Raw genomic sequence first — 11,758 nt, forward strand, 5'->3', positions numbered from 1 at the left:
AAATATAAGTAACTAGTAAAATATTATATTTAAATCCAATTGGAAATACTATGTTGATATTTTTTATCGAAATTTCATTTTCCTTATCTTTCGAACAAAACCCCCTACTGTAGGTGTAAACTCGCCCAAATTTAACCTTTAACCTTTGACACAAGAAAGAAACACGAATTTCGTTTTTCACCTGTTTTGTTAGTATAGATAACAAGATTCAGAGGTATTGTAGATAGTTTCTATTTATGTGATGAAAAGAGTAGTAAGTTATCTATAATATCTTAAAGTTTGAGTGTTTGTTTAGTGAAATTTCCTTAGTATGTTGTGCATTAGCGTTATCCTGGTTAAATTATGTAACAATGATGTGGCACTTTGCGGAAAGGTGTATATAGGTCACCGAAATATGCCGGTTTGTGGGCGGGGACAATATTTACGAATTACTTCTGATGCAAAATCAAATAAAAAGCATGTAAAAATGAAGTTGCTTTTGGCAAGGCTTTTCAGTTAAAGAAAATATTTCTGAATCAGTTTTATAATACATTTTCAGCAGAAGCACGGTGCTAATATGGCTGACACTGGGGAAACTACAGCCATGGACGGAACCTCAGGGTCACAGGGTCAAGGTCAGGGAAGGTGAGCATTTGACCTTGAACTTTTGTGTTCTTTGTAGTTTTTATGAAATTCAGGAAGCTGTTTTCCAGAAATCTGAAATCTCTAATTATGTTTACCGAACGAAAACATTGTTTTGCTACATTTCCTCTTCATCTCCAAACCAAAAAGGTCAATGACTTGAACCAGATGTCTGTTACCATGGTAACTAGTGTTGGGTTACATAATGTTGCAATTTTATAGCAGGATGGATTTAGACTCTGCTGTATGGCCATATATAATTATTTGAATGTGTTTGAGTAAGAATTAACAGAGCAGACCATATGGAAAGGTAATGTTATGCATTTGCTTTGCAGATGTTACCTTTCTAGTTTCTTGTTTCATATTTCTTTGTTGTGGTACAACTACAGACATTTTTTTTTGTTTCAGTCCAAAGAAGGAGAGTCCAGCCGGTCCAGGTCTGTCCCCCTCCCAGAGAAAGCTTGTTCTCCTGATGACCCACCTGAACATCGCCATGTACAGCACCTGTTTCTGGATACAACAGGGAGCCTTGCCGGTAAGTACTGGGGTGGCATTGGAGGATTTTATAGTGTACTGTGCCTGTGTAAAACCTGGATTTTCTGATTTTGGTTTTTGTAATGGATGTTTGGTTCATGTTGCATCAAAATTTTGCCCTTTGCAGACATGTCTTTTCTGATACAACATTTCAAAACTAAATATGGACTGTCATCCTTAATTACGCATGGATTTCATCTCTAAGAACAAGATATGTATGGTATAATACTTTAAGACACTCATTCACTCACTCACACACTCACTGTCTGGTTTATTGTCTGTTGTTCCCTGTCTTCCGAGGGTTAGACGTGCTTGCACTGCAATACTGAGGCAATCAATTTGAAAAGTTGAATGGCTTCTAGAATAATTCTATGATTTGCTCCTTAATTTCAATTTTAGGAAGAATAATGTATGAAATCTTGTTTTAATGCACATTTTTATTTCCTTGACTTAAGATGAACTGGTAAATGTCACATTCGTCATTGATATTAACCTTCTTCCTTCTGCCCTGGAATCATGAAACCAAAGGGGTACCTCAGCAGATTAAAGGTTAAACTTATGTTGACTTCTTTGTTTTTCTGCAGTACCTGACCAAAAAGCTAGGAGTGGATCCCGTAGTGTACGGTTACCTTCAAACGACCTTCGCGGTGGTCCAGCTGTGCGGCGGGCCGCTCTTCGGACGGTTCGGCGACCTGTTTGGCACGAGATCAGCGCTGGTGCTGGCCTTCTCCGCTGCCGCCATGTCCTATGGCATTCTGGGAATGGCGGACGGCATGTTACTGCTGTTTCTGTCTCGACTTCCTTCATTCCTTATGCACTCCATGCAAGGTGGGTAACAGCTACATGTTTGAGGTACAATGCATGTACACTAACTAGTAGCCCTTTCACTGGTAAGGCACCTAGAAGCTTTATGGCCAACACCTCTACATCTAAGTCAGGAGAATTGGGAACATTGTCATATAATCCTGTGTTTTATGCATACATGTACATGTAAGTGCTAACATGGAGCATGTATTGCCAGACTATCATGGCATCTGTCCAGTTTATCGTCTGTTGTTCCCTGTCTTCCGAGAGTTAGATGTGAAAATGTAATAGCATTACTGTAATTCCTGATTTGTTCACTGTACTGATAAGTTCACTGTTTTCACTGTTGCTTCTGGACAGTGAACTTATCATTACAGTTAACAAATAATTCCTGGACTTTTTTTTTCTGCACCTGTCACCACCGTGAACATATAGTTCCGTGAACATGTCCATTTTTCTCAGACCGTGAAATTTTGCTACCGTGAACATAAAGTGAATTACAGTACACATTGAGCCTGTGACAGTGAATCCTGAGATCCTACCGGTATTGGACTGATTTTCCTAGTGATAAAGAGTCCTGTATTGGTAGTTTTGAACATGCAAATTCTGGTTCTAGTTCCATAGAGGTGTATGACAAGTTCTCAGGGAGGCTCAGAGTCAGCCCCCAACAGCGAGAGATAACAGTGAGCGAGTGTAACACAATTTATTTGAAGTGAACCATATGTTATTTTCCAGGAGCCCAGATGGTGGTGACTGACATCTCTGATGAGAGTTCCCGTGCCGACGCTCTCGGCAAGCTGGGTCTGTCCTACGGTATCGGCATGATCGTGGGGCCGTTCTTAGGGGGACAGGTCACTAAATACTTCAGGTGGGTGTCCTACATGTCTTAGGGGGACAGGTCACTAAATACTTCAGGTGGGTTTCCTACATGTCACTCAATCTGTTTGTCATGTACATGATTAGTATGTCAAACTTTTGGTAGAGAGTAGGTTTAGTATTGACCCCCGGTGCATGTATTTTGATATGTCTTTATCCATTATTGATTATTTATTCATTCTGTATTCTTACCTTCCTTCCATTTATTCCTTCATGCTTCCCTTCCTTCATTCTTTCTACATTCATTTATTACCTCCTTTTTGCATCTTTGAGCCCTGAAAGATTAGCCCCAAAATTGGCTTAAAAGTATCTCATTGAAACCAATTCTTTATCCATTTATTCTGTAATCCTTCCTTCCTGCTTTCCTACATCATTCATTCATTCATTCATTCATTCATTCATTCATTCATTCATTCATTCATTCATTCATTCATTCATTCATTCATTCATTCATTCATTCATTCATTATCTCAAATTCCCTACATCCAATGAGCAGCTCTTAGAATACTCAGTAAGCTCAATTCTTAATCCCTTCATCCCTTAATCCTTCATTCATTCATTCCTTCACTCTCTCAATCTTTCCCCTATCCAATAAGCAAGCTCTCAGTGTACCAGGCTATGGTAGATTAATACGCACACTCATTCATTCATCTACAATGTACTCATTTTTTTTCTTTCTGTCCCTGCAGTGAGCAGCACTCAGCGTACCTGGCCATGGCTGGTTCCCTGGTCAGTATTGTGCTGGTCATCTTGTTTATACCCGCTAACACCAAGTCTGGCAAAAAGGAGTCCAGCAAGGAAGGTACAATTATCATTTCTTTACATTTTTGCATTAGGCCACACCAATGTAATTTCTTGGTTAACGGATTTTTCTAGAAAAATAATGGAGCGGGCGTGCGAAAAAAAATAAAAATAAAAACAGGCCTAGGCATCCTATTATGGCCCAAAATGGTACAATAGGAGCCATGAAGTCAACACACCAGGCTGGTTCAAAATTTAAACAATGAATTTTGAACTTTTAATTATACCACTGCATTGAAAGATGGAATAACTGTAACAACTAGGAAGAAAATGAAAGCTTTCAACTGTTCAGGGCAAGATATGAGCATTTTGCAGTTGATTCTGAATTTTTATTTTTATTTGCAAATCAGAAAAAAATGAAGCGGGCGAATCCGTTAACCAAGAAATTAAATTGGTGTGGCCTTATTAATAGATTTTTCTATCTTGGTCCTGTTTTCAAAATGCTGTGATATGATAAGAATGCCTCCTGGTGAAGATACAAGGTAATACACCAAAAGTTCCAAAGTTATGATTGCACAGTAGGTTTGTTTTATCTTTGTAGTAATTACTTAACATTTCACAGTCATCAATGTTGGATTTTGTATTTCTGTACATTGAAAACAGAGTCCGAATGGAAATGATTTAGAATCTCACATGATTGCAGCTACTGGTCTGAGATCATCCAAATGACTTTTTTTAAATTTTCCTTTTAAGATTCCAGTCCACCGAGTGTGTTTGATGTCAAAGCCATTGCCAAACTGCTTACCATCCCTGTAGCTGCTTATCTGCTTTTGGTGAGTCTGTTTCTGATACTTGTGATAGGCTACTTTCATCATTACTAAGAGTATAATGAGAGTGAGCACTCTACCCTGTGTTGGAAGTTAAAGTTTAGTCTTTATTTTATAATGTAAAACATATTAATTGAGTTGGGCAACTTTGGAACTATTTTTCTGCCATGTCTAGGTGAGAACCATTGTAGGCACTCCCCTGGGAATATTCCAGTCCATGTTCAGTGTGATCGCCATGGACCGGTTTAACATAGGTCCTGAGGAGAACGGATATCTCATGTCATACATCGGAATGGCTAACATGGTGAGTCAGATACATAATTGTACCCTTTGGCTAAATGCCCACAAGCTTATTATTAGTGTATCTGCATCTGTATGGCCGTTATAACTCCCCCTTGGCACAGCAGCTGGCTATATTACACCAAACAAGTTGTTACACCTAATATTTGAACAGCTAAGTAAACCCTAAACATTCTTTAAACTAAAGCTACATGTATCTGGTGATGATGCCCCTACTGTACTTGGTAGCAACAACTTTCACTCTATTATAGTCATGTAGTTCTATCACATCAGTTCCTGGTTGATAACTCTGATAATTGATGGCATGACTGTTTCTTGTTCTTATGTGAGCTGGTAGTAGGTACTTAGTAGTTGGTAAGTCCATCTACGAGCCTGATCACCTTGTAGAAGCATTATGTATTCTGGGTAACAATTTGAGAGATAATTCTGTGTCTGTCCTTGGTGCTGAAAGTGTTATCAGCTTGTCAGTAAGACTTGTAAATGATACTATCAAGCTTAAACTATACATGAACACCAGTACATCAGGGCTCGAAATACTGGGTGCATGTGCACCTCATATTAGTGCACCAAAATTTGGAGCTTTCTTTTCTTTTTCTGTGGGTGCACTGGGCTAAACCTGCAAAAATATTAATATAGTATACAGCATATTTTAACATCTAAGAGTCAGAAAAATAACAGAATCATCATATTGTTTGTAGTACTTTAATTTGTATAGAACTGAAACATAATTAGTTTTTGCTGATGTTCTGTGTAATACTATGTATGTTAACAAGTTTGCAACTGTTCCTCAAAAGATTTTTGCTTTTTAAAATTATATAACAGGTAATGATGGGGTTAGGAGTAGGAATCCTGACCAAGCGTTATAACGAAGGTTTGCTGCTGAAGTGGGCGATCTACATGTTCACATTTGGCTACCTGCTCCTGGTGAGTTATCTTACAGAACATAGTGAAGATCTTAATTGGACGACAATTGTACATGCTACAATGTATGTATGGCAATAGCTATTGAGCTTGGTACACAATAGAAGTACAGACTGAAAAAAGACTTAGTATCCTATTTGCTAGCTTAAAGAAGAAGGGCTTGCGTAATTCTTTCAAGGCATCCAATGCAATTTTAGGGTGGCAAAACCGGAAATTTTCTGACTTTATCTGACATGCATGTATGATATGACACATACTGCCCCACATTAGCACATTTGCATCTGCAGTTAAGTCCCTTTAGAGAACACTGGATTGAAATAATCCTGAAAGTTCATCTGTGTTGGTAGTAATCATAGTAAAAGGTGGAACTTTATTCCAACACACAATTGTACAGGGATCAAATTGTCGCCTTCATCACCAATCACTTCACAACGTGATCTCGCGAGAATTACGGTTTACAAACACATGGCCTTATTCACACGAGATTTTACTGATATGTGACGTAAGCAATTGAATCTCGTGTGAATAAGATCACGTGTTTGTAAACCGCAATTCTCGCGAGATCACATTGTGAACTGACTGGTCATTAATTATCCTGATGAAGGCGACAGTGGTCGCTGAAAATTTGATCCCTGTACAATTGTGTGTTGGAATAAAGTTCCACCTTTTACTCTGGATTGAAATAAATTTTCTTGTATTTAATTTATTTATTGTACTGATTTATAGATTTATTGTACTGATTATGTCGAATTTGTCTACCTGTTTGCAGGCTGGAGCAAATGTAACCTGGCACATCTATGTGACTGTCGTGCCCCTGACTATCGGAGGAACTATCATGAACACTGTCATCAGTAGCACCCTCACTAAGGTGGTGCCACCGGACAGTACAGGTAAATAAAAACAAACAAACAAACAAACAAACAAACAGTCATCAGTAGCACCCTCACTAAGGTGGTGCCACCGGACAGTACAGGTAAATAAAAACAAACAAACAAAGAGTCACTAGTGTGTTTACCAACAAAAATTGCACTGGTACTAAATTTAACGGTCCACTCTCCATTGTACACCTGTATACAGTAGGAACTTTGCCATGTACGTTAAATCTACATACTTTACATATAAGATAGAAGATAGCTTTTAGTTTTATGCCACATTTAAAAAGGCCTTTATCTTTGAACTCCAGACCTCAATATTTAAAAGTTGAAGACCTTAGGGTGTACTGATGGTGCATTAACATGTGGTAGATTTTGTTAAAATTTGTCATATTTTTTTTAAATATCATACATGTAATCATTATGGCAGTTCTAGGGTACCGTACAGAGTTATGGGACATGTTTTCCTTCATTTTCTTATTTTCTGATCTCTGTAGGCACCATATCACTTAGAGGTTAGTCTTTATGTACCTGAGTCAGAGTTGATCATGTTATTTTAATCAATTATCTTGCCATATCTTTATCCACAGGCACCATGTTGGGCCTGAGCATGGCGAGTAACTCCATCATCCGCACCATGTCTCCCACCGTGGGGGGACTGATGCTGGGGTACGCCGGCTACCCGTCCTTCGGAATCCTGGGTTTCGTGGTGAACACGCTCCTCTCCGTGTACATGCTGTTCTCACAGACACACGCACGAGTGGTCGCCGCTGTGGAGAAGCAAAACGCCAAGAAGGAAAGCTGATAGTGAGGTAAACAAAGGTTGATAAACTGCATTGGATGGATACAAGTCACGGGAACAGCCCTACATGTATGTTCTGACATTCCTATGTTCTGAGGAACCAAACCTACTCAGTCTGTTAGTTTGCATACAGGTTCAAACAGAGTAATATTTAGCCAAATAGGAAGAATACTAGTAGTTTGAAGGTTGAAGGTTGAAGGTTGAAGGTTTGGAGGTTGAAATCACCTCTCTTTTCGACGGACAATTATTCTTCCCTTTCTTGTCTAATTCTATGATCTGTAACTCTGTAGGAAGGCCATTGCCTCTAAAGCCTAAAAAAAGTTTTACCTTACATCATGTGGCAAATATACTACTAAGACAACAGTATTTTACCTCACAGCATAGGTTGACTTTGATGTAATAATATTGATTCCAGGAGACTTTACACAAATTATAATATAAACAAGGAGAAGTCGTAGACATCATCCCTCCATGAAATAGCTTGTTATTTTGTAATCTTTTGGTGTATTTTAATAGAGATATTATGAGTCAAACTTTGTTTTTATCAGCAGAATGATTTTGGTTTGTTTACTTTGATGGCCAGCAGGTCATTTGCCTTAGCCTGGGTACCATCCCCAGTAGTATATTCGCAAACTCTATAACTGTTATAGAGTTTGTGAATATACTACTGGGGATGGTACCCAGGCTACATTTGCCTGTACATGTAGGTCAATGACCAGGCAAATGACCTGCAGACCAGACAAACAAGATTTATTTTCCTGCAGACTCTAGGGGTAAAAATAGATAGGGCTGCCTGGGTCTGACCTGCCAGCTGGAGGTATAAACAAAAACACTCTGTCCCAACTTTTGGGTCAAACAGACCATCCTATTATGAAGTAGGGGTGAAAAAGTGAAAATCCTTTTAAATTAAGCAATAGAAATATGCGACAACCTGCTAATGCACTCCAAAACACAAAAGAGACTCAACAACTACCCACATACCAAAAATCATACCAAACCATCCCCCAGATTTTCCAAACATTCAACACAAAAAGTCCAACATTAAACATTTTGTAAATATCAAACGCAAACAGCTAGGGGACCCAAATTTAAACCACTAAACCATGGTAATAACAACTACATGCTACCTTAATATCGCACAAACAGTCCATAACGCGAAAACAACAGAATAAAAAAATTAAACTGCAGTACCAAGGTCAATCACCAGGGGCTCAAAGTCAACCTACACAATCTCCAAGGCCCCATCCATCAATCTGCCAAATATCGTACAGTTCCTTCTCACCGATCTTCAGATATCAGACCAAACATGAAACGGAGTAAAAACAGTACCCCCATTTTCATGGAGGGTAATTACAATTATTTCTGGACCAATTTTTATAATTTCAAAGATTTTTCCAACTATGATTAGAATTTGTATATGTAATAACTACATTGTATTTGTGATGCTTGGACTTGAATCAAATACTATACAACGTGATTCCCATGCAGTTAATTACCCTTTGTTTGACTGTATACATTTTAGTATCAATATATGTATTATTGACAGAAATGGCTGTATATGCTTGAAAATTGCCAGGTTTTAATTACAAAGAATATTTAACGGTGTCAAAGGTTTGTTATTTTACTCAGGGTCTTGTTATTAGACTGAGGTGCTTTTCATGTTATATACAATGTAGTCTGGCTACATAGGTGCTGAGAAGAAAGAAGTCTAGCAGAGTGTACATGTGACCAGATGTTCAGCATACATATTATTAAACAAAACATGCCATATTGATATATATGTAGAAAGAAAACTGGAATATATGTAACAGAAAAAGTTGTGTCAGATTTTGTGAATTGTAAGGAACAAGGAATCATTGTTATTTTAAAAGTCGTAGAGTTAAATACTCTTTGGAATAATTATCTGATTCAATAGCTCTGCTTTGTATATCTGGCACTAAATGTACATGTAAATGTAAGAAAGTAAAAAATAGCAACAAAGTTGTAAAACAGATCTACAGAGTAAGTGTTAGACTATAATATAGGTGGAAAGTCATGACACGTACAATACTTCTCATTGTGCAATAGATGTTTAATACAATGTTCATGTACATGTATGTAAGCTCTAATGTACAAGGAAAGAAAAATGTCTGGACATTATATTAACCATTTTTGTTACATGTGCCATGGCACACATGTAGTTGTGTACTGCACTTGCGATTGAGTATTAGAACTTGTTTGAATGTTTAGTTCAAAACCAAAACGATACTTTATTCTGAATCTGCAAAATGTTTGCTGTCATAAATTAGCTTGGATCAATAACAGCGTTTAATGTCATTTTTTGTACCAGGTGATATAAAAAGTTCTTTGTTATAAATCATCATGGTGGGAAATACATTTTTGTACCCCCCCTTTAGGCCATGTTGATTTGATTATATGGATGACATTCAGGATCGTTATATTTCTACCACGAAAGGTCCACTGCAGCGACGTAGGGACCCCCCACGAGGCCCATTTTCGAACTTGACCTTGGCCTCTACAACAGTAACCTGCCTACCAAAATCATGAACATTGATTTAATATACTCGAGTTATTTTGCTAACAAGCGACAAACACAAAAGGTCCACTGCAGTGACGTAGAGACCCCCACGAAGCCCAAACTTGCACTTGACTTTGGCCTCAACAACGGTAATCTGCCTGCCAAAAATCATGGACGTCGAATCATGCCTTTAAGAGTTATTCCGCTAAATCCACAGTCACCCACAATACGGCGGGACGATTCCATAGTCTTTCTGACGAAGACAACTACAATACGTTTTTATAGATACATACTACAAGTGTTAACACTACTGTTAGTGTCCTGTCCCCTGTATAAGGGTACGGTCCAAAAAGTGGTCAGTTATTCTAATAACGGACCACTTTTGAGATTACGGCCTGATAACCAATGGGAATTGGAGCCTTCTGATTGGTCACCTTCTGGCTATATGATAATACGTTTTAAATCTTAACAAAGAAATGCAAATTACAGGTGGTAAGATTACACCGGTGTTCGATCTAACTTAATTACTTAATTGAGAAAATGCAAATTTTGGTGATTCCTTACCTGGTGGTAAGGCCACGCTGCTGCTCAGAGCAAGATGGCGTGTCACGGTGCTTGGACAGGGAAGAACTCTGTGGTTAAAATTCGTCTTTTAAGACGAGCTACGTCCAGTTAAGGAGGTGAGCCGCACTTAACATTATCCTTTATGTTCTCGTGACTATTTGGGCCGAACTCGTTGCAATGAAATGAAGCTAAAACACAGAATGGCGTGGATGTATATTTGCGCGGGTGACGATTCCCTGTATGTAAACCTGCACTTAGTTAAAAGCTGCCGTTCGGTGGCGTTTTATTTTTGTGTCCGCTTTGAACTAACATGACTATACATTAGATACGCTCGTTTTAGTACCTTCGCCAAGAAGGTTATGTTTTCGGAGGCGTTCGTGTGTCTGTCTGAACGCTTATATTGGTTATCTTGGTATTTGGTATGTGGGTAGGTCTTGATAAGGCCTCAGAAGGATTAGATTTTGGAACCCTGGCGGCATGTTATGGTACTGCAGCAAAATTTCGGTTTTCATATCTCATGAACAGGACATGCTAATGTCACGAAATTTTGAAGGTAGGTAGCTATTGTTCTGTGAAAAAAGTGACGAGAGTTTGGGCTCCCTATCAGCTTATCCTGGAACTGCAGGGGCGTTTGTTGAAAAATGTCCAAAGGAGTATATAACTCAAGAATCGTCGCAGTTTTTGGTAGATAGGCAGCTTAAGTGATGCTTGACATAATTAGATGAGTTATGCATTCTAAAGAATTTGCTTACTAGTATTTGGCCTGTGATTTTTCTGAATGTGTATTTCTTTTGCACCCTAGGCTTGAGATGCTGCTAATGTATAGCTGACATTGTGGGACCTGTCTCCTGAGTGTGCTGTGGGACCTGTCAGCTATCCTGTGTACCTGTCCACACTCTAGGAGGATCTGTCAGCTATCCTGAGTTCCTTTCAATATTCCAGGAGGATCTACCTGTTTATGAAGGAGGCTATCAACTATATACAAGAGAAGAGAACATCGGACCTGACTGTAAGTTGGCTTTTATTTATAAACTCTTTCATAGGGTCTGCATGCCGCGAAGCGTAATCAGCCGTTAATAGTTTTGCATAATGAAAGTCGGGTCAATCTATTCACCGTCAAACTGTGTGATAAAACGTCCAGCCAGTACAAGTCAACCGTATTACGTGGTCTTTGCTTTGCAGCATTCTGCATTTCAATTTTGCATAATTTGAAGTCGAACAAGTCTAGATTTGATATCAAATGTAATCGTGAAACCAACCTGAACAAATGTAAATCGTGGTCGCTGCCTTACAGAATTTAGTGCGCAAAGCGTGATCGGGACTTCCCATGCAGACCCTTGAAAATGACAACGAAAAATGTTGGGAAAGGGCATGTTTG

The 11,758-nt window shown here is 38.6% G+C and overlaps 1 protein-coding gene across 1 annotated transcript; it reads left to right on the forward strand.

Annotated features, from left to right (window-relative positions):
• The first annotated feature begins 556 nt into the window (after window positions 1–556).
• Window positions 557–7,353, forward strand: LOC109483035 (solute carrier family 22 member 18-like). Its single transcript, XM_019785991.1, has 10 exons — window positions 557–624; window positions 1,030–1,156; window positions 1,740–1,983; window positions 2,695–2,827; window positions 3,525–3,637; window positions 4,330–4,409; window positions 4,579–4,707; window positions 5,526–5,627; window positions 6,394–6,514; window positions 7,087–7,353. The coding sequence occupies exons 1-10, from the start codon at window positions 557–559 to the stop codon at window positions 7,299–7,301; spliced, it is 1,332 nt and encodes a 443-aa protein (XP_019641550.1). The 3' UTR covers window positions 7,302–7,353.
• The last annotated feature ends 4,405 nt before the right edge of the window (window positions 7,354–11,758 follow it).

This window comes from Branchiostoma belcheri, unplaced genomic scaffold, assembly GCF_001625305.1.
Source record: "Branchiostoma belcheri isolate BF01 breed outbred unplaced genomic scaffold, Haploidv18h27 scaffold62, whole genome shotgun sequence".
In the NCBI taxonomy this organism is placed as follows: Eukaryota; Metazoa; Chordata; class Leptocardii; order Amphioxiformes; family Branchiostomatidae; genus Branchiostoma; species Branchiostoma belcheri.

Coding starts and splice junctions, on each gene's coding strand:
- LOC109483035 (XM_019785991.1), top strand. CDS start 557: ATGGCTGACACTGGGGAAACTACAGCCATGGACGGAACCTCAGGGTCA. Junction 2,828..3,524: donor CAGGTCACTAAATACTTCAG/GTGGGTGTCCTA, acceptor CTGTCCCTGCAG/TGAGCAGCACTCAGCGTACC. Junction 5,628..6,393: donor CATTTGGCTACCTGCTCCTG/GTGAGTTATCTT, acceptor ACCTGTTTGCAG/GCTGGAGCAAATGTAACCTG.